This window comes from Culicoides brevitarsis, chromosome 1 (genome assembly GCF_036172545.1).
Source record: "Culicoides brevitarsis isolate CSIRO-B50_1 chromosome 1, AGI_CSIRO_Cbre_v1, whole genome shotgun sequence".
Taxonomy (NCBI): domain Eukaryota; kingdom Metazoa; phylum Arthropoda; class Insecta; order Diptera; family Ceratopogonidae; genus Culicoides; species Culicoides brevitarsis.
The window spans coordinates 44,066,919-44,091,040 of NC_087085.1; the positions used below are offsets into that span (position 1 = coordinate 44,066,919).

Here is a 24,122-nt window from a genome sequence, read left to right on the forward strand (position 1 = left end):
GTTATTATTTAAATAAACTCCAAATATTTTTCTGCCGTTTTTTTTTCTTCAAGTGTCCTTCTCGATCCTCATAAAATTCGAAGCTTAGAGAAACGCCGAATAAACAAAAAAAAATAAACAAGTACAATGCAAATGAGTTTAGATTATCTGGCTTTTGTAACAATAAAAGCTGTTTTTCGTCGTACGCTGCGATACGGTATCTTTTTGTTGTCTGTTTCGAGTTCGAGTGAAAATGAAAAAAAAAAACGAGACCATATGTTAAACAAAACACTTTCGCATTCCCAAACGAAGACAATGCACGAAAAAAAGCAAACAAAGGAAAACGTACTTTATTATTAAATGGTTGACAAAAAAAAATGTTTTTGTTGGAATTTGTGTGAAAATCTATTTCAAAAAAAAAATCCTTTATCAGATAAAAATTCACTCTCTGCTCGAACGATAAGAAAATAATTTTTCAAACCGGATCGAGTGAGAACGAGAGAGATAGCGACAATAATTTGCAATTTGCGCCTTTATTAGTTGACCGAATCAGATGAGCTGAGAGACTGCCTTGACTCGTAGCTGGGAGCACAGAGGTTTTAATTGGATTTTCTCCTCTTGCAAAAAGTACTCTCTCTTCGCTGGCGGCAGTTTTATTTATAAATAACAACAAGAACAAACACCTGCATCCAATTATTCCTCACTCTATGACTTTATTTTTATGACAATAACAGAGAAAAAAAATGGACGACGAGGAAAAACTTGTCCTGAGAGACTTTTTTTGTCAGATTTTGACCTACATTCCCCAAAAAAAAATTGTAAACTTTTTGTAAATCTCCCAAATGATATTACAAAGTCGTGACAAGATGAGATGGACATGAAGCGGAATTATATTATAATCATTGTAATGTCACTCTTTAACGCAGGGCACGTTGCTTCATGACGACGAGTGAACAAAAATGTAATAAAACATGAAATGTATACACACACACACAGCTCTCGGGTGAAAGAGTTAGAGCAAATAAAAATGAAATTTATAGTAAAAATGTTTTGCGAAAAAAGCGAGTTTTTGTAACAGGACACGATCGTCGTCGTCGTCAGTCATAGTTGATACTTAGTTTTTATTTATTTGAAGAGAAAAAAAAACAGGGAAGAGGAAAAAAAGTTTTGAAAGTCGTCGAGAAGAGACGAAAAAACTTTTTTTATGAAAAATAAAAAAAATATGAAAAACTCGAAAGCTAAAATTTTTCTGATTTTTTTTTTTGATTTCTTAGATCTTTTTAAAAAAAATGGTCAAATTTTTTTTTAATTTTTAATTTTTTTTTTAATTTTTAATTTTTTTTTTTAATTAAAATTTTTTTATTTTTAATTTTGTAATTTTTTTTTTAATTTTGTAATTTTTTTTTTTAAATTTTACTAATTTTTTTTTCAAAAATTCTCATGATTAAATTCATAATTTTTTTTTTAATTTTTTAAATTTTTTTTTTAATTTTTTTTTTAAATTTTTTTTTTAATTTTTAAAAATTTTATTTTTAACGAAATTTTTTTTATTTTTAATTTGGACAAAACTTTTTTTAATTTTGTACTTTAAAAAAAATTTTACTAATTTTTTTTTTAAATTTTTAATTTTTTTTTAATTTTAAAATTTTTTTTCAATTAAATATTTTTTTTTTTAATTTAATTTTTTTTTAATTTTTTTAAATTTTTTTAATCTAAAACTTTTGAATTTCTGAGGTTTTAAATTTTTTAAATAATTTTTTGGAATTTTTTAGTTTTTAAGTATTGAAAAGCTAAAAATTTGTTAAAACTAAAGAATCTGAAAAAATTAAGAAATTAGAAAGGTTCCAAACTAAAGAGTTGAAAAAACTAAAAATTTGTAAAAATGAAAACTAATAAGAAAATTTGAATGAAAGACACGAAACCTTTCAAAAATTCTCTTTTTTGAAAAAACGCAAAAGTAATATCACATCATCTGGCTTCGTTATGACTGTCGACACAAAAGAGGAAAAGGTTATGCTACGCCATGTCATCCAACGCAAAACAACAACAACAAACCCGGCCTGATAATAAAATGAATGAACATAAAATGCAGTTTTTAAACTTCCTATGATTCCGCCTTATACTTTTTTTCCACTGCCATGGAGCGAGGAACAAACACTGCGATATTATTATTAGTTTGTATGTTTGTTGTTTGCTTGCCTTCTTTATTCCGAGGCGATAGTCGAGCACTCATATGTACAACTAATAAAACATTATCCTCCAAGCAGACTCAGCTACATAGAAATATATTTTTTATTTTTATTATAGACGAGAAATGTTTATTCAAGTTACCATGTTAACATAATGTCTGTGCTCGTGTGTACATTGACCAACGATGCCTGATATTTCATGTCATGAATGAACATAATGTGTAAAAAAAAAAGAGAAAAAACAGGCTGTGAAAGGGTATTATATTTGTTTGCACTAGCATAAAATTTATTTTATCGCAACTTTGTTCTCTTTGCTCGCTCTCTCTCTCATTTTTATCCTATGGGCGAAAAACGGGTCAGATTTAGGGATCAGGTTGACCCCTCAGGAGTCAAATTGATACCTTAAGGGATCAGGTAAGGGATCAATTTGACTCTTTAGGGGTCAACCTGATCTCTTAAGGGGTCAATTTGACTCTTCAGGGGTCAACCTGATCTCTAAAGGGGTCAATGTAACTCTTTAGGGGTCAACCTGATCTCTTAAAGGACCAATTTGACCTCTAAGGAGTCAAACTGATCAGGTAAGGGATCAATTTGACTCCTCAAGGGTCAACCTGATCTCTTCAGGGATCAATTTGACTCCCGAGGGGTCAACCTGATCTCTTAAGGGATCAATTTGACTCTTTAGGGGTCAATCTGATCTCTTAAGGGGTCAATTTGACTCTTCAGGGGTCAACCTGATCTCTTAAGGGGTCAATGTGACTCTTTAGGGGTCAACCTGATCTCTTAAAGGACCAATTTGACCTCTAAGGAGTCAAACTGATCAGGTAAGGGATCAATTTGACTCCTCAAGGGTCAACCTGATCTCTTCAGGGATCAATTTGACTCCCGAGGGGTCAACCTGATCTCTTAAGGGATCAATTTGACTCTTTAGAGGTCAACCTGATCTCTTAAGGGGTCAATTTGACTTCTGAGGGGTCAACCTGATCTCTTAAGGGGTCAATTTGACTCCTGAGGGGCCAATTTGACTTCTGAGGGGTCAACCTGATCTCTTAAGGGATCAATTTGACTCCAAAGGGTGATCAACCTGATCCCTTAAAAGTATAATTTGAACCGTTTTTCGCCCATCGGGTATTCTTTTATTTCATGCCGTGTAATGTTTTTTTCCAAGTGTCGTCAACGCTTAAAAACATTATCCGAGCGCACGGAACACTTTTCCTTTTTTTGTTATTATCGCTCACATTCATACAGTTAACAAAATATTTGATCATCAAATTCCTCTTCATGCTCTCGTGAACGAAAGCAAAAACGAAACAAAAGGAAAAACCAGGTGACAAGGCACACACAGAAAAAAAAACCGTGTAAGTAAGTAAAAAGGTCATGCCCGTATTGGAGAAAAGATAAAAATCCAAATTGAATAAATTAAAATTTCTGCAAGGTGTCGTCGTCGTCGTCGTCGTCGCTGCGTCAACATTTAATTGAACGTTATGTTGGGTAGCATGTTGCAATCATGTTCGTTGGCACAACTTTCCGGCTGTAGCATAATAGTTTTGATCCCCCCGCATACACCACAAAGCTCTTTTCAATAATCTTTCATTTCAATTCGAATGTCTTCCTTGCCAAATTTTCTCATTTTTTTTTTGCTTCTTTCGATGGTAGTCATCTGGTTGATGCTTGTTTGGCTCAATTACGGTCTGCACATTTATCTCTGGCTTTGCAATAAATTTTATAATGTATTCATGTCGAAACTATCAATTTCATCTAATGGTCGGCTGAGAATATGGATATGATATCGAGTTACGTGATACAAGGCAAAATTGAAACCTAAGCGCATTTTCAAATGTTTCAGAAGGAAAAATTTTTGTGAATAAAAATCGAACAAAATAAATCATCAATCAGCAAATCAAACAATTTTGGAGTGACGCGACACATGCAAAAGTTTTTCAATCAACAATTTGATTGAATAAAATTAGTGGCAAATCGTTTCAATACAGAGTTTTGGCGAAATATTTAATCGTTATTGGTTTAGTTTGACAGAATTTTTTGGTATGTGGGACAGTTTTATTTACTCGATTTTAATCAACTGTTGTTGTTTTTTTTTTGATTTGTTTTCAGTCTGATATTTAATTAAAGAATAATTCAATGAGATTCTGAGTCCAAATTTGAAAAAAATAAAAAGCAGAGAAATTCGAAACCTGACAAAATTTGAAAGCTAATATATTTGAAAACTGACAAATTTAAAAACTAAAAAATTCGAAAGCTAACAAAATTTGAAAAATTCGAAAGCTAACAAATTTGAAAACTGACAAATTTAAAAACTAACAAATTTGAAAGCTTAAAAATTCGAAAACTAACAAATTCGAAAGCTAACAAATTCGAAAGCTAACAAATTCGAAAGCTAACAAATTCGAAAGCTAACAAATTCGAAAACTAACAAATTCGAAAACTAACAAATTCGAAAGCTAAATTGTTCAAAAGCTAAAAAATTCGAAAACTAACAAATTCGAAAACTAACAAATTTGAAAGCTTACAAATTCGAAAACTAACAAATTCGAAAGCTAACAAATTTGAAAACTAACAAATTTGAAAACTAACAAATTTGAAAACTAACAAATTCGAAAGCTTACAAATTCGAAAGCTAACAAATTCGAAAACTGAAAAATTCGAAAGCTTAAAAATTCGAAAACTAACAAATTCGAAAGCTAAAAAATTCGAAATCTAACAAAATTCGAAAGCTAACAAAAAACTTTTAAAAATAAAAAATTAAATTCGAAAGCTAAAAAATTTTAAATCTAATAAATTCAAAAACTATAAATTTTAAAAATAAAAAATTAAATTAAAAATTTTAAATAAAAAAAAATTGAATCGAAATTCTTTCAAGCGATAAAATTCAATTTTTCTTTCTCATAAGAAAATTTGTGCTCGAAGCAACATTTTCAAGCATCTCAAACCAAAATAAAAAATATTATTTCTCAGACAGACAAAAACACTTCACAATTCTACGTCTTCCTTTTTACCCAAAAAAACACTTTGAAGTAAATATAGGTCCAACACTGTTCGTGTCAGCCAACGAAACGGATCCAAAAACAACTCGTAAGTATTCATTATGTTATTTGGGGTTCCGTACCTTTTGATATACCTTCCTAAGTACAAACACTCTGATATTTTTTTTTCTTTACACAAAAAAAAAAATGAAAATACGACTGTCGGTGTGATAATGACTTGTATGGGTTCCCGACCTGATCCACATGACGTCACTCTCAATAAGTCTTAATTGACATCATTTTAAAAATTAACAAGAGCGAAAAAGGTTGATACGGGTTTCCTTTCTTTCTTCGTATTCAACAAAAACGGAAGCTTTTTTTTTGCTATCTGTCTTTTTGTTCGACTTTTGCTCGTGTTTTCGTCAAAATTCGAAGAAATCGATTTTGCTCAGGTTAAAAAAAAATTTTTTTCACAAACAGCAAACTTTTCAGACAAGCCATACAAAAACAATTTTAAAACAGAATTCATGTTCACACGTAAATTTAAATATTTTTTTTTTAAATTATCATCAACAGTAAATCCGTTGGGCTTAATTATTCTCTTTCGAGTGACTGATTTGGCGACGTCGTCGCTGGATTTTTTTTTCTTTAAAGCTCACCGTAAATTTGTGAAATGTTCTTTGGAGCGTGCAACTTTTCTTTCGCGTTGATGATGTCGAGTCGAGCGGAGGAGAGATAAGGAGACCTACGCCCAGCATGTCACGCAATAAACATTTAATCATTGTTTTATCTCTCGCGCGGAATTGCGTGATTTTACCGCCTATCGTATTTCGCACAAAATTTACTGTGTGAGAAACAAAAGCAAAAAAAAATCACGAAAGATATTTATGACGATGTTATATTGTTTGTCATGTCACTCGCAAATAAAGCCCGAAGGATTTTCGGTAATAGAAACAGAATTTTTACGGACAACTTTAAACGATGGCACACGCTTTTGATATTAAAATAGGAATAATTTGGATTAATTTCGAATTTGTGTTGCCTCAATTTTATCCAAAATGGCTTTGAAAGTCTCAGCTCTTTAAATTTCTTTGCTTAAAAATTTATTAGTTTTCGGAATTCGAAAGCTGACAATTTCGAAAACTAACAAATTCCAAAACTAAAAAATTCGAAAGCTGAAAAATTCGAAAGCTGGCAAATTCCAAAACTAAAAAATTCGAAAGCTGACAAATTCGAAAGCTAACAAATTCCAAAACTAAAAAATTCGAAAGCTTACAAATTCGAAAACTAACAAATTCGAAAGCTGACAAATTTGAAAACTAACAAATTTGAAAACTAACAAATTCGAAAGCTGACAAATTCGAAAGCTGACAAATTCGAAAGCTGACAAATTTGAAAACTAACAAATTTGAAAACTAACAAATTCGAAAGCTGACAAATTCGAAAGCTGACAAATTTGAAAACTAACAAATTTGAAAACTAACAAATTCGAAAGCTGACAAATTCGAAAGCTGACAAATTCGAAAGCTGACAAATTTGAAAACTAACAAATTCGAAAGCTGACAAATTCCAAAAATAAAAAATTTCAAAACTGACAAATTCGAAAGCTGACAAATTTGAAAACTAACAAATTCGAAAGCTGACAAATTCGAAAACTGACAAATTCGAAGAGCTTATGAATAAAAATTTATGAGAAATGTAAAATCTGAAGATTAAAGAGGCAGCCTAATGTTTTCCATATCAGTCGCAAATAAAGCCTGAAGACTTTTGTATCTGAAGACATTCACGCACAATGACGACTCTCGTTCTTTTGATATTAAAACAAGGAACAATTTGTGCTACACTTAATAAACACACGCCACAAAACGAGCAGTTTCATTCATATTTCTTTTTGTCTCTGTTCCTTTTTTTTTATTTTCTTTTTTTTTTAATACTTCTATGAAGGATACTTGAAAATACACACGAACAACAAACCATAGAAACATCATAGTGCGAGGATGTGTTATTAAGGTAATAAAGGAAATTTGCGACTGTGTGTTAAAATAAACTCGTCACTGTCACGGGAATGGGAAATCTACACATTCTCTCTGAAGCTGAAGAACGGAATATGGAGAGATGGAAATGTAATAACATAATAATAATGTAAACGCTTAAAAATGCTTCTTTATCAGTGACGTGTGAAATTATCTGAACACAAATGTTCGCTTGAAGGATGAAGATAATGGTTTTAATTAGTGGTTTCATTTGGTGAACTGCTTGATGGAATTCTAACGGTTTGAGGTTATACTACGGAATATGTTTTGCTAAAGACGTGAGTTTGGTAGCCTTGAGCCATGGTAGGATTTTTAATTATATTTTTTGTTCATTTTTTTGGAAAAATTTTTACGTCTAAATTCGGAGGATTATATTAAGCCGAAATATACTCGAAAGAATTTAATCGCTCTTGAGAGATATCTTGAGCATTTTTCCTTGAATTGGATCGTTTTAATTTTTTTTTTATTTTTCTTACTTTTAAACAAAATTTCGTTTAACAATCAAAGATGTTGCATTTTTTATGTTTTTTTTTAGTTTTTAAAGTTTTAAGATAATAACAAAAAATTTTCTATAAAGGCTATAATGTTAAAATTTATTTCAACGATCATAGATGGCGCTTCATATTAAAAAAAATTTTCAGTTGAACGAATAACTAAAAAATACTTTTTGTAAAATTTGAGATTATTTTATAAATTTTCTGAAAATAATCAAAAATTTTACAAAAAAAATATATTTCTTTAAACGAAAAATTATTTTTTTTATATGAAGCGCCATCTATGATCCTTGAAATTAATTTTCGCTTTATAGAAATATTTTTTATGAAATATTTTTAAAAATTTTTAGGTTTTCAAATAATTTTCAAATATTTCATAAAAAATGTTATTAAAGCGAAAATTAATTTCAACGATCATAGATGGCGCTTCATATGAAAAAAAAAATCAATTATTCATTAATTAAAACATTCTTTTGTAAAATTTGAGATTATTTTCTAAATCTTCTAAAAAAATCAAAAATTTTACAAAAAAATATTTTAAGAACGAATAACTGAAATATTTTTTTATATAAAGCGCCATCTATGATCGTTGAAAGGAATTTTACTCAAATAAGAAATATTTCAAACAGACTGAAATCAATATTTTATAAAATTAACCACAACTAAAGTTGCTTCTTAACATCTGATATTCATTCTAAAACCACAATTATGTCAAAATATTCTCAAAACTTTTTTTTACTTCTATTTTAAAACCATCTTCGTGGTCAAAATTTTCCATAAAGAGCAAAATTTAAAGCAGACTTTTTACATTAAATCAACATATTTGTGGAATTTATATTCCAGAAAAAAAATTCATGTTTACTTTAACAAAATAAATTCAATTTTCATGAAAAAAAAAATTCCGTAGGTGTATGGTCACTGTCAAAAACGTGTAAAATCCCCATGGGCGGTAAAAAAATGAACGAGCATATTTCCAAACAACGCATATTATTATTATGACAAATAATCAGAATTTTTTCACATTTTTCAGAAGCCCTGCATTTCGCACTGTTTTTGACAAAATACCAACTAAGCCACACACACACACACATTAGAACTTTGAACGTCTTTCGTCATGACAACAGGCAAAAGTTTTCCCAAACTCTTTTGTTACACAATTTTCCGAAAATATGTCTGAATGGAGGTTATTATTTCACAAAATGAATGTAAATGGAAAATGGTGTAAAAGGTAAAGCTGCAATGCACAGACACACAGTTTTTGAATGACAAAGGAAACCCTCAACAATTTTGCGCCACAGCACGCAGAACATTAAACATTTTAAACAACAACTCTCCCCGGAGTCGTTCAAAACTAAGTAATAATAAAAATAATATAAATGGCATGTACCTGGATAGCAAATGATGTAAAAAGTTCTCTCATAGTTTCCTTTTTTTTCTTCTCGCATTTGCTTTCCCCGAACTAATTCAAGTTTCATCCAACTTTAAACAAATATTTTATTAAATAAGCAGAAATTCTTCGTGTTTCGCAAAGTTTTTTCTTGAGCTTTACTTATTGACATTTTTTTGTGTCGTGAGTTTTCGAAAAATTAATTTAATTTAAAGTTTACAAAAATTGACAAAACTGAAAAAAATGATTAAAATACTATTCATAGTTTAAAATTGTCTCAGATACTTTTCTATTGTTTTAAAAAATTGTTGAAAAAAATAAAGTTTAATCTTCGAAAAGTTTTCAAATTTTCGAAAAAATTCGAACTTCGAACCAAAAGATTTTTTTAATGTTTGGAAATTTTTCATGTTAAAAAGTTGTATTTTAAGAGGTTTTAATAAAGATTTTTAACTTTAAAAAAATATTTTTAAAAGTAAAAAAAAATTATTATGAAAAAAAATTAAATAATATTTCGAAAAACATATTAAGATTTTTTCAAATTTTCGAAATTATGAAAAAAAATTTTATTTGAATTCTAAAAAATATTTTTAATTAAATTAAATTAAAATTTAAAAAATAATAAATTAAAATTTTAATTTAAAAAAATTTTTTAATTTTTAAAAAATATTTTTTTAAATTAAATTAATTTAAAAAATTTAATTAAAATTTTTAAAAAAAAATACTTTTTTTAAAAATTTTAATTTTTTTTTATTAATTAATTAATTTAATTAAATTTTTATATTTTTTTTTTAATTTAATTAAATTTTTGAATTAAAATTAATTTATTAATTTTTTTTTTGTGAAAAAAATTTAAAAAAAATTAAAAATAAATTGTAATTTTTAAAAAATTTAATTTTTTAAACTTTATTTAATTTTTTAACTAAATTTTTAAATTAAATTTTTTTATTTTTTTTTTTAATTTTTTTTTTAAATTATTTAATATTAAATTTTTTTTTATTTAAAAATTTTTTTGATTAAAATTTATTTTTTTTTAACTTATAATTTATTTAAAATTAATTTTTTATTTAATTTTTATTTTTTTTTTATTTTAATAATTTTATTTAAATTTATTTAAATTTTATTAATTTTTTATTTAATATATTTTTTATTTAAAATATTAAATTAAAAAAATTAAATTTAATTTATTAAAAAAAAATTTTTTGAAAAAAATTAAAATATTTAATTAATTTAAAAAATTTATTTTTTTTTATTTTATTTTTTTTTTAATCAAAAATTAAATTATAATTTTTTTACTTAATTATTAAAATTTATTTTGTTCATTAAAATAATTTTTATATAATTTTATTTAATTTTTATTTAATTTTTTATTGAATTTCAGTTTATTTAATTTTTTTTTTTTATTTTAAAATTATAAAAAAAAATAAAAATAAAAATTAAAAAAAAAAAACATTTATCTTCCCATTCCTTAAAACAAAATAAATGTTTCTTGAGTATTTATGTGCAAGAAAATGACGATAAACATAAACAAACTACTTAATATATAGTTTAACGTTCCAAACAACGCAGCGAACAAAATTCTCCTTATCATCCCGTTATTACGTTGCTACTTTGTGCCATTATCTTGTGACAAGAAAATGCCAACGAAGGAGAAGAAGAAGATCATCGTCATGTTTTATTGCTGCACATAATGTGTAATTAAATTGATTTGAGCATTACAAACACTTCGCATGTTCACTTTAATTCACGTAAGAAACCCTGTCGTCGTATCAAAGACAAGCAATTTGCTCGTAACGAGATTTCGCTACGTTTACTGATAATGACAAAAAAAATTATTTTATTAGGTTTAAAAGGGAAGGAAGCGCAACAAACACGATTTTACGAAAAAAAAAAATTTTTTTTAGTCTCTCATTGCTGAGGGTGTGTGCATCTCGCATATCACGGAAAAAGGAAAGGGGTGGCAAAAAGAAGATGTTGCCTCATTATGATAACGAATGCAATTGTACTCACCGAAAAATGATGTGACTTGCCGAAGTTTGTTGATTAAATTACTCGTATCGAATGCTAATGCGAAACTTTTTTCACCCACTTTTTGAATATTTTTTGATATTTTCCTGCATTTTTTATTTAAATTTTGCTCATCAAATATTTATTTTTGCATTTTTGTGTCTTTTCTCCGCACTTATTGGCCGTTTTTGGCGTACGAGACTCCCGAACGCGCACCGTTTCACTCAAAAAGTGTTCTTTCGCGTGATATTTATCTCACTTTTTAAGATATTTTTGCATAAATTCATCTCACATCACAGAATTTCTTGCAGCTGATCGCTTTTTCGTCTCTTTTGAAAGTCGTCACAGTTCAATCTGCCCGTTGATACTGGTTGATTTTCTCTCAAAACGTTCTGTTTTATTTATATTTCGCTTTTCCCACAGACCTCCGTGCAGAAAAACAGATGGAAAATGTGTGGAAAATGGAAACTCCAAGGCGCATGCGCAGAGAGCGGGCGGTTTATTTTCAGACAATTGCGTGACAGATGACATCTATGCACGTGTGTGAAATCATCTCTCCCCCCTGAAGAAAATAACAAAATAACAAACGATGGAAAATTTAATTTTTCATTTTCCCTCGGATTGTAGTTTCGATGAATGAAAGCCGCGGCGTGACGACGTGAAAAGGGAACGTACGAAACCCCAAACCGTTGCTAAGTAATAATGGATGTTGATCCAGAATAGTTCTTTTGTGTTTTTTTGTTAATTCCATACAAAGGCGCGTCGATGCTCGACTCACCTATATATTTATTTACCTACCTTCGCTTTGTACATAAATCGTTCATCAGGTCAGCGAACAATTCTGGTCGAAAAATTTCAGGCGTTTTTCATTTGATTTCTTTTTTATTTTTGGGGTGCAGAATCAATTACGCTAATAAGATGGCTAATTAGGGATAAAAACACGTGTCGCAAAATTATTTGGTCTTCGTTGGTTTAAAAGGATATTTTTACGAAAATTTCTTTTTTTAAAATTATTAATTTAAAAAAAAAAATTAAAATAAATTAAATAATATAAAACAAAATAAATTTCAAGAAAATATCGACCCAATCCTCAATTTTTATTTTTACAAAATTTATTTTATTTTTTTTTTATTTATTTTATTTTTTTTTGATTTTAAAATTTAATTTTCTGATTAATTTTTTCTCAATTTAATAAAATAATGAATAAAATCGGACTTTGGTGAAAAATCGAGTGTTCGAAAAATTAATTTTTTTTAAAGTTTTGAAAAACTGACAAAAAATGATAAGAATACCATTGAAAATTTTTAAAACTGTTTCAGAAACTTTTCTACTATTTATTTGAAAAATTAAAAAAAAAATAAAATTTAATCTTCGAAAAGTTTTCAAATTTTCGAAAAAGTTCGAATTTCGAACTATGAGAATATTTTTAACGTTTAATTTTTTTTTATTTGGAAAGTTGTATTTTAAGAACTTTTGACAAAGATTAAAAACTATTTTTCAAAGAAAATATTTTTTAAAGATAATATTTTGAACAGTAAAAATAAAAAAAAAATATTAAATATTGTGGAAAAAACATTATATAAATTTTCGAAAAAATGATTTTTTCGAAATTCGAACTTCGAAAAAAAATTAATTTAAATTTTTGTAAAAAATATTTTTAATAAATTAAAATTTATTAAATATTTGGAAAAAAATTAATATTTTTAATTTAAAATTTTTCAAATTTTCGAAATTAAAAAAAAAATAATTTGATTTTTTTAATTAAAATCAATTAAAATTAATTAAAAATTAACTAAAAAAAAATGTTTTAAAAAATATAATTTAATCTTTAAAAAATACCAAATTTTCGAAAATTCGAACTTCGAAGAGAATGTTTTTAACGTTTAAAAATTTTTTTGAAAAAAATTTTCAAATTTTAACTTTGGTAAAAAAAAGTTATTCTAAAGTTCATCTGAACCCTATTTCATGTATTTTTTTTTTTCATAAAACAAGGGTAAGTTAAACTTGCAACTAAAATTTTTCACAACAACCAAAAAAAAAATCTTACCTTTTGACCATAAACTTGGCATCCCGCTCGTAACAAATGTTTGTTGATGATGGGCAATTTAGCAAATTTTAATAGATGCACATGCAATTTACCCACAAATTACAAGAAACTTAATCACTTGTAAAGTAATTAGGCTATCAACATCCTCGTCGTCAACGTCAAACATAATGTTAATTAATTCATGAGTGGATAAATTTTGCGTGGTAATCAATCATCGTTATCTCTTCGTAATTTGTTGATTGGCCACAAGTTGCCAAAAAATTTTTTGACATTTGACAAGAAAGAAAGAAATTATTTTTTTCTGTTTAATTATTTTTTTATTGGTTTGTTTAACTTTAATCTATTTTTTTTATAGGCAATTTTTCCAATAATCATCGATTAAATATCAATTTTGGGTGTCAGAATTTTTTTTTGTTCTGCCATAAGTGAATATGAGAGGATTTTACATTGATTTATATTGTTTGCCATTAATATACGAGAACATGCATTTATTACTTGTTCGGGTTAAATTCGCATTACTTTGCCAGACTTCCGAGCAATGCGAGCCTAATCCGATGAATTTGAATACATAATTGGATTATTTATGTGGAAAAGCTATATGTATTGTCTAAATATTTGAAATATGTCTGTTTTGCCGAAAATTCAATTCTTAAATAAATGAACGACATTTACTACTTTGCTATTCAGTCATTTGCAGGTTTCCATGGTCATTAAACCAGCTCTGTTGTCTCTTCGTCTTCTTCTTATTAATTTATTCGTAAATACGATTGTTTGATCATTTATTTATTGTTTGAACCACAAAATCATACAAATTCATATCTCGGAGCGATCAAATATTTACAGAATGGTTTTCGTGTCTAACTTTGCTATTTATAGGCTAGATTGATTTTTCTGGCTGGATGTTTTTGCCATTTTCGCATGGAGGATGAATTTTGCGAATAAATAATAAATTGGATTAAGACAGTTAAAAATTTCTATTGTGAATTTAAAGTTCATTACTGCTCGAATGTGGATTAAAAATTGATGCGAAATTTCTTGTGAAATACATTTGAGTGAAAAAGAGATCAGGCTGCTCGAAGTAAAAGTGATTCAGAGAAATTTAAATAGATGGGAGATTATAATTTTAAATAAATTCAATGGAAAATTTAAAAAATAATTCTCAAAAAATTTAAAAAAAAATTTTTTTTTGAATAATCCATTTTTTTTTTTATTTTAAATTATAAAAAATTTAATATTTAAAATAAATTAAATTCATTAAAAAATTATTTATGAAATAAATATAATTTTTTAAAATAATTTTTATTTTTATAAAGTAAATTTATTTTTTTTTAAATCTCTCTCCAAAGTAAAGTTTTGGAAAAAATCGATCAATTTTTTTTATTTATTTCCAAAATTAAAAAAAAAAATTTTTAAATATAATTTTTATTTTTATAAAATAAATTTAATATTTATTTTTTTTAATTTTGGTAAATTTAAATAAATTTTTTTATTCATTTCAAAATTTAATAAAAAAATTTTTTTTTCTAAAGATGTAAATTTATCAAACAGCACAAAAAATAATTTTTTAAAAATTATTTGCTCGAAAAAATTAGAAAAATTTGTTGGCTTAAAATTTGTTTGAAAAATTCATGAAAAGTCATTAAGTTTTAATTCTTAAATTTTTTTTTAATTTTTATTTTTAAAATAAAAAAAAATTATTTAAAAAATTTAAAAAAGAATTTTGAAAAAAAAATTGATTTAATTTTGTTAAAATTTTAAAACGTCGATGTAACGACTTCAAAAAAAAATTTTCAACTTCAGGAAAAAAATCGATTTTTAATCACTGCATCACGTCATCTCTTTTTCCAATTCCTGTTTCGGCAAAAACTAATTACATCACAGATTTTAATACAAAAACTTTTATCATCAGTCATCCATTATTGTGAAAATTCTGTGTAATTGATAAAATAAAATAATAAACACTCATAATTTCCCTTTTGCAAGTAAATTCCAATTATCCACATACGGTGCCATGTTCGACATTGTTTTGTGTGCATTCGCCTGTTTTTAATATGCACCTGCCAGTAAAGTAATTTTAATCTCCTCCGGCATAGATTCCCGTTGGCTACGTCACAACTACACTAATGGCTCGTATGGAAATCTATTGTTGTAGTTTTTGCTTCGTGTTTTCGCAAAATTATTTAAAATAAATTAAATAATTATAAATTGAGCTCTTCTGTCTGTCTATCCGGCGGTTTTGGTATTTCTGTGCAAAAAAAAAGTGCGGATTATTGATGGATTTTACTTAATTAAATTTTCAATGAACTTTATCTCGTTCGCTCCGAGGAAGTGAATTTTTAAATAAATTTGACCATTTAATTTTTTTTTTCCTTTTTTTCAATTTAATTTCCTAAACTTTAATTCTAGTTTAATTTAATACTTTTTTTTGTATGGTCTTTAGTTTAATATTAATTTTATTTTTTATTCATTTTCCGTAAGTTATCGCTTTAGAAGTTTCATTATGACGAAAAAGTTATTTATTTAAATAGAATTGAGAGAGAAAGGAACGATTTTCATTATTAATTTAGTACTTGAACAAGTTATGAACAAACTTTTCCAATTGATCGCAAAAAATATTTACTATTCACTTATGGTATGGATCTGCGATTTTTTGTAAGAATTTGACAAATTTTTGAAAAAAAATTTTTTAATTATTTAATTTAATTTTTTTATTAACTAATTAATTTTAATTTTAATTAATTAATTTTTAAATAAGTAATTTTTTGAAATTTATTAATTATTTTAATTTAATTTTTAATTTTGATTTAATTAATTTAAATTAATTAAAAATTAAATTAAATTAATTAATTAAAAAAAAATACAAAATTAATTAATTAAATTGAAAATTTCTTACAAAAAATCGCAGAACTTTTAAAATTAAAGTCCATAAAGCAACAAATATCACATTTTATGAAGCAGTGAAGCAAAATCATTGCATTAAAGTAGAAAAATTGTTTTAACATTTCTTAAATTATTCTGTCTTATTCTATTTTTGTAATATATAGGTAGAAGCTTTTTTGTTATAATATATTATATAATAATATTTAATGGTAAGTATATTTTTTTATATGGATTCCACAAAATTTTGCTTACCGATTTTTTTGTTCGACTTGTGCACCATTTTAACCGAAAAAGTTCATAGAAATAATTTTTTGACTTTTGACAGATGTCAAAAATTTCAAAAAAAATTAATTTTCATACATTTCCAAGTCTACAAAAATTTGACAGCTGTCAAGATTTTTACAAATTTCGATTTTAAAAACATTTTTAAGTGAATTTGTGATTAAAATATCAGTTTTGAGCCCTAAAAAGATCAAAAAAATTAATGTTTCTTAAAAAAAATTATTTTTTTTAATTCTTGGTTTTCAACTTTTTAAGACTGAAAATGGGTATTTAAAAAAAATGAATATTAAATATGTTTTGAAAATCGAAATTTGTAAAAAATTTTGACAGCTGTCAATTTTTTTTTGTTTGACAGATGTCAAATTTTTCAAAAATTTTAATTTTTCATCTAAAAAAAATCACATATCTGAAAATCCGATTTTAAAAATATTTTTAAAAAATTTTTCAATTTTTTTGAGTCATAAAAAATTCAAAAACTGATATATCTTAAAAATTTTGACATCTGTCAAAATAATTAAAAATTAAAGAAAATTATTTTTTTAAAGAAACATTAATTTTTTGAACTTTTGAGGGCTCAAAATGGGTATTTTAATCACAAATTTACTTAAAAATGTTTTAAAAATGTTTCTAAAAAATTTTGACAGCTGTTAATTTTTTTTTTTTCTTGACAGATGTCAAAATTTCTTTCAAATTTTAATTTTTTTCAAAAATTTAAGAAATTTCATGTAAATTTGAAAAAAATAAAACAAAATATCTCTCAAAATATCTCTCGAAATTTTTAAAATTAATCAAAAATTTTGACATCTGTCACGTCAAAATTCAAAATCATTCCATGAACTTTCCTCCTAATTATTTGTTTTATCAAAATCTTGTGTTTTTCCTAATATTCATTTTTCTTAATTCTAACATTGATGCTTATTATTTAAGTTTTATATTACTTTTTCGAAAGAAATCCGTTCAACGGAAGTCCTTCATTCATGATTTTTACTTTTTTACGTCAATAAATTTTATCTCCGTGCAAAAATGGAGAAATTAATTCAAATTTTCTTTGTTTAATAAGGATATCCGAGTGCAGCTGCAACTAAAAGCTCCCACGATTTGTTGATGTCACGGAAAAGATGCGCACAGTGATCGGCAAGGGGATCGTCTTCAGGCAAGATGCAAACAGGGAATGGTTCCGTCTAAAAAAAAATCAAAAAAATTTCTATTTTTGAAAATTTTTGATGAAAATGAGAATTTACCGTCTTTTCCTGCCACAAGGATTTGAGTAAAGTAATGAAACGTGTTGACTCGGAGTGAGTTGAGAAAAATAAAACCAAGTCATCCGAATTTTCACGAACTTCTTGACAAGAGAATTCCTGTAAAAACAAATTTTTTTAGATTTTTTCAAAAAAAAATCAATTTTTTAAAGCAAAACTTACCACAATTGCCCATAATTCATTCGAATCTGAAGGAACTTTGATGGAAACCATGTCATCAATCGCTGCACACGTCAAAATTTCAACGCCAGAATTTTTCCCGTAAAAACTCGTCATGTTCGTGTGACTTTTACTATCATCCCCGCATTGAACATCATCGTCGACGTCGACTTCCCAATGCTACTTTGCTTCGTCGGCGTACTGATATTCGAGTGATTTGACTTGCGATCCGAGAAATTTCGACTTGGCGTCGACCGAATCGAGCTAATTTCGCTGTGACAATCGTCAAAAGTCAATCTCGCTGTTGCCGCTTGTTGCAATTTTTTCGCGAGATTCGGATCGACATTTTCCTTCAAGGGAGGCGAAAGAGCTGTGGATGACGGGGAAATTGTGTTGCTGTTACGACGCAATGGCGACGAAAAGTCTTCGCGTAAGGTAATGAGGTGATTATTTGTCATGATGAGTGTGCATCCGAGAGATTTGTGACGATCTTGCATCTCAAAGAGTCCGCTAGCTGCTTGAACGAGTGCTTGAAGCCATTCTGAGGCGACATATTCGTCGGGAGCGGCAAGTTGAAGTGAACCTGTGCGAAGAAGTAATTCGAATGTGTGAGGGCGACCTGTGTTGAGAGCACGACGAGCTCCTTGACATTCTGAAAAAAAGTGAAAAATTTAGAGAAAATTAGTTTTTAACTGATTTTTGAAATAAAAAGTTAAAATGATCAAATTTTAAAAGTGAAAAAAAATTATAAAAAATAAAAATTCATTATGAAAAAAATAAATAAAAAAATTAAAATAAAAAAAAAAATAAAAAAAAATAGGAAATATTGAAGAAAAAAATAATATTATAAAAATATTTAAAAAAATAATATTTTGAAAAATTTAAAAAAAATATGAAAATTGTGAAAAATAAAAAAATACAAAAATAAAAAGTTTAAAATTAAAAAAAATTGAAATTAAATTTAAAAAAAAAATTATAAAAAAAATTTTAAAAATTAAAAAATATGAAATAAATTAAAAATAAATATTTAACTATGAAAACTTGAACTATTATGGAAAAAAAATATGAATTATAAAATTACAAAATTATACAATTCAAAAAAAAAAATATAAAATAATAAAATAAGAACTAAATTTTTAAAAGAATATTTTGAAAGAAAATAATAGTTTATTAAAAATTTTAAAAATTAAAAAAAATATAAAAAATTTATTATGAAAAAAAACAAAAAAAATTAAAATAAAAAAATTTAAAAAAAATATGAAAATTGTGAAAAATAAAAAAAATAAATGAAAAATGAAATTAAAAAATAAAAGAGTTAAAAAATACAAAATATTAAAAATATTTAATTAAAATTATTTAATTATTTAATTAAAATTAATTAAGAAAAAATTAAAAAAAAAAATATTTTGAAAGAAACAAATATTTTATTAAAAAAAATTTTAAAATAAAATTTTATTTAAGCAAAATCTAAATTAAAAAAAAATTAATATAAAATGTGTGAAAAAAACAAAAAATTAAACTCAAAAATATGAAAAATTTAAAATGATGAGTATCACCAAAATAATTATTTAAATTTAAGTGATATAAAAAAATCTTTTATTAAAAAAATTATGAAAATTGAAATTATGATAAAATTTAATATGATTTTTTTTTTATTTTTTTTATAAAAAAAAAAAAAATAATTAAGAAAAACTCAAAATTACGAATAAAAAGTTAAGAAATTATTTTAAAATTAAACAAAGTTAACTTACCTTTCGCACAAACAGCCCACGTTGGTAACTTTTGATTTGAATCACTGAACAAATATAACACTCCAGCCCTAAAAAAACAAAAATTTTCATCAAAAAAAAATTTAAAAACAAAAAAAAAATCAACTCACTTCAACAAAAAGTACCCGACACTCCATTGCGCCATCGAACCCGAATGCGAAATCGTTCTGTGCATCAAAAATCCCTTCAAATACGGTCCCAATGGCTCCTTTTCATCCGATAAACTTCCCGCCGGCACATTAACTACCGAATAATACTTGAACGTATCACTTTTCGCAACCGAAGAATTATCCCTGACAAAAGCTTGCAACGGCGCAAGATGCTCCAACGTCAGCTGTCCAATTGCGGGCAACGTTGATCCGCCTTTTCTCGCACAAAGCTCCAAACTAGCGACTAATCCGTCAGCTGGATAGGGTCCGCCAGCCAATAAAACTTGTTGCATATCGCGATTACTGTTGCTCAAGAGGACTGTGTTGCCAAAAGGACCCATGAGGATGCAATCGAGCTCAGCATAGGGCAAGACAAATTTATTTGTGAGTCGATTTCGTTGCGAAATTGTCACGTAAAGTGTTTTGTCGGTCAAAAACACGAGCACGGGAGTTAAATATCCCTCTCGACTGTATCCGGTGTACAGCTTGAAGGCTTTCATGAGCGTTTCTTTGTCATTTCGGAGGATGTTGGTCAAGGATTTTGCGTTGAAAAGCTCAATTGAGAGTTCGCCGACGCCTCCTTCGAATTGCCCGGCTTCGACAACTTCATCGGGACTCATCACTGTTGATAATCTCTTATGTTCATTCACATTTTCTTCGATTTCCATGGCGATTTCGGCATTCATGTCTTCGATCAGAGCCTTACTACAAGCTTTGACGGGCTTTACATACAAATTTCCGAACAATTTTCGTTCACTATTGAGCTTTGTTTGGAAAAATGAGTTCTTTTTGATGGTAGCTTCGAGAATTTTCTTCTGAGTAACGTTCCTCAAGAACCGATTTATCAACGAAGACTTGCTTGAACTGCTCGAAACAGGTCTCAAATACTGCATTTCAGCTTTTTCCTGTGCTGCTGTGGGATAATCGACGATTACCATGTCGTCAATTTTGTCGGTTTGATCGGAAGTTGTTGTTGTAATCGTCAGAATGTCATCAAAGTCGTCAGGGATCATCGAATTTCTCGAATTTCCGGGATTAAAAAGGTCTGGAGACATTACCCGAGCAATTGTTTGGGTTTTTTGATGCAACGGCGAAGCAATGTGACGCCCATGACGCTTCGGAGATGTTACAGTTCGTGTTGCTGTGGGATATTTCACGGGATTTTCGGCTTGAGAAGTGTCTTTGGTAGTTGTTGTGTTGGTAGAAGTCGACGCAGCTTCAGATAATGCACTGCAAGATGACGTCATGCTTGATTCCATTGTGGGATTTGTGCCTTTTTGATCTGTTGGCGTTGTTATCGAAGCTTTTCCAACGATTTTTTCCGTTTCAGAGCCCGTTGGCGATGTCGCCGTTGAGTTTGAGTTCGAAAAACGACCAGATTTGAAGATACTTGTTAATTTTTGTAAAGTTGATGCGGGTTTTTGTTCCTCGGCGGGCGTTAAGCCGAGCGCTTGTTGCTGATCGTAGACAAAAGAGACGCCCGTGTGCTCAAAAACAGTCGATTCGCAGTTGATTATGTACTTGTTACGATATGGTTCGGGATTTTGCTCGCAAATGGTTTCGTCGTCGTCGTCTTCTTTCACGCTATTTTTCCGCGTTGGAGCGTACAAGTCTTCGTCGTTTTTGCCGCGAAGTTGTTCGTCGACGTTGTGAACGTATTTTGTGGCATTTTTACGATTTACGCCATCCAAGCTTTTCGACAAGAAGGGTTTGGGTTTTTGAATGACCTGAAAATTTGAAAAAAAAAATAATTGAAATAATTTTTCAAAATGTAAAAAAAAAATTTTCAGTTTTGAAATATTTTTTAAAAATTTAAAAAATTTACGTATATGTATGAAATTGTCAAAATTGGAAAATTTTTAAAATTTATAAAAAATATTTGAAAAATTCACACGATTAAAAAAATTATCATTGAAAAAATGTTTTAAAAATTTAATAGAAAATTTACAAAATTAAGAAAATGAAAAATAAAATAAGAAAAAATAGCTTCGATTTTAAAAATTAAATAAAAATTTTTTAAATTATAAAAATAGTAAAAAAAATAATTTTATAATTTGAAAATATTAATTAAAAAAAATATTAGAAATTAAAAAATTTAAAAACTTTGAAAAAATTGAATTAAAATAATAAAAGAAACTTTAAATTATTTTTTAAAAAAATTTTCAAATTAAAATTTATGAAAAATTTTTAAAAGAGTTTCAAAAAAAATTTATATTAATTTTAAATTTCGATATTTGAAAAAATTTTTACTTAAAATATTAAAAAAAAAATTACAGGTAAATTATAAATTATAATATAAAATGAGAAAAAAAAATGTCAAAATTTTAATAAAATATTTAAAAAATATTCGAAATAAAAAATAATGAAATATTAAAAAGCACTAATTTTTAAAAATATTTTACAAAATGTAAAGCTGAAAAAAATTTTAAAAATTAAAAAAAAAATATTTTAAAATATTAAAAAAAATAAAAGGAAAAAACAAAAAAAATAATTTTATAATTTGAAATTATAATTAAATAAAATGATTTAATAAATGAAAAAAAATTAAAATTGAAGAAATTAAAAAAAAATTAATTTAAAAATTTTGAAAAAATAAAGTAAAAAAATTTTAAATTATTTTAAAATTAAAAACAGAAAAATGTAAAAAAAAATAAAATGTAAAAATAATTATATTTCAAGTTCAAAAAAATTCAAAAGAAATGTAAAAAATTTTAAGCAATTCAAATATAAGAAAAAAATTTCAAAATTTAAAAGAAATCCAAAATAAAAAAAAAGAAAAATAAATTCATAATTAAAAATTATGAAAAATAAATAAAAAAAGAAATTTTAAAAATTAAAAAAAATTATCTAAAATATTATTTAAAAAATTAAGTAAATTTTAAAAAATGAAAAATTAAAAAAAAATTATAATTTAAAAATAATTTTTCAAAATTAAAATTTACAAAAATTAATTAATTTAAAATTATTTTTTAAAAATTAAAAAATTAATTAAAATTAAAATTAATAAATACCTGAAAATTATCTTCGGGCGTCTCACAAGGAACACATTCAACAGTTTGCAAATCCTCAGATCCTTCAGGAACGCCACGTTCCGGCAAAGAAATCCCAAAAATATCCTTCAACGATCCTATCAGTGTCTTACTATTGTCCAAAATTTGACTCGTAACATCTGTCGTCAAGTGATGCACATTAAATTTCTGCATTTTCCTGTTCAAATTATACTCTGGCATGACTCCCGAATTATATTTTGTCTTTTTCAAACAGCTACTTTTGGGTTTCTTCTCTTTGCTCCACGAATGTCGCGGTTGTCGTTCATTCTGATTGTACTCATCCATGATATTCGGCTCCGAATAGTAACAATTGTCGCTAATGACGTTATTATTCCGCTGATTTGAGCCAATGCACTCGCAAGAATTCGATTTTGCCTGCGCATAATTCCTTTTTTGATTGTTTCCGTTCGCATTTGGGTCCGAATCGGTACTTGCATCGCTCAAACTCGAATTGGAACTGCTACAATCGCATTTGTAAAGTTGATTTTTCTTCGGATTTCGGGATTTTTGGTGATTACTGTGATATTCAAAGACGCCCGAGTTAGCATTGTACTTCATGGCGTTGAGTTTTTCCTCTTCCGTGTCAAAAACTTCCGTTTTTCCGAAATCCAAGACGTCAGAACAGGCATTTCTGTAAATTGGCTGCACGCCATCCGAGTCGTCATCTTCGTCATCGATCTCAGTTTGGCCGCTGCCGTATTCGGAGCACCAAGAATAACGCGAATGATTCTTCAGCATCAATTGTTTCTTCGAAAATCCGCCTTTATAGGCGACAAATCCGTGTTCAATTCGAATATTATCCGTTTTTTTGTTATTTAAAATGTCTTCGTGGAACGAAACTCGCTTTTTCGGGGCTTTTTTCGTCGGAGTCTTTTGCCGTCGACGTCGATACACGATTTCATTGTCAAAAGTTGAGTGCACCGAACTAATCATCTCATCGGGAATCTTCTCCTCAGTCACTTCCGAATTGCCATTTGCCGAATCTTTCCTCGTTTGAAGCTGTTCCGACGCAGGAATCAACAAATCCGGCAAGACAGTCGTCGAAGCACTCAAAAAAGTATCTGCTTCGAAACATCCGCTGCTGACCATCGATTCATTCAACTCGCAACTCATCGTTTCGACGCCCGAATCTGTCGTTGCGCCATAACTGGGCGAATCGATATCCGCTGATTTTGCTTCGTTATCGGAAACGGAGGTGTTTTGAAGCACTTGAATGCCTAAATGGGAGGAAAAAATCAAAATTTTGGGAAAAACATTGAAAAAGAGGAGTAGAAAGTTCGTACCTGCTTCCATATTTTCTTTGTTTTGATTGAATTTCTTATCACAAGTCGATATTTTGCGTGTCTAATAGAGCTCGAGCAACAATCCTAACGATTCTTTGCCTCTTGCGTGATAATCTTTAGCAAAAAGGACATTTTACCATAATTTTCGCGATGAAAATGATTGGAAACAGGAAAATC

The 24,122-nt window shown here is 27.3% G+C and overlaps 2 protein-coding genes across 2 annotated transcripts in view; both read right to left on the bottom strand.

The window, feature by feature from the left end:
* LOC134826950 (WSCD family member AAEL009094) overlaps positions 1–11,414 on the bottom strand; it is a 76,622-nt gene extending 65,208 nt beyond the window's left edge. The window contains exon 1 of the mRNA XM_063839462.1: positions 11,071–11,414. The gene's annotated coding sequence lies outside the window, so the exon portion shown is untranslated. The remainder of the gene's footprint in view (positions 1–11,070) is intronic.
* A 5,531-nt stretch (positions 11,415–16,945) lies between these two features.
* LOC134837424 (uncharacterized) lies at positions 16,946–24,122 on the bottom strand. Its single transcript, XM_063852799.1, is given in 8 exon segments — positions 16,946–17,457; positions 17,518–17,634; positions 17,698–17,841; positions 17,844–18,346; positions 19,446–19,513; positions 19,574–21,339; positions 22,624–23,879; positions 23,946–24,122. Coding segments are annotated over 8 exon segments (3,993 nt in total). The 5' UTR covers positions 23,956–24,122; the 3' UTR covers positions 16,946–17,328.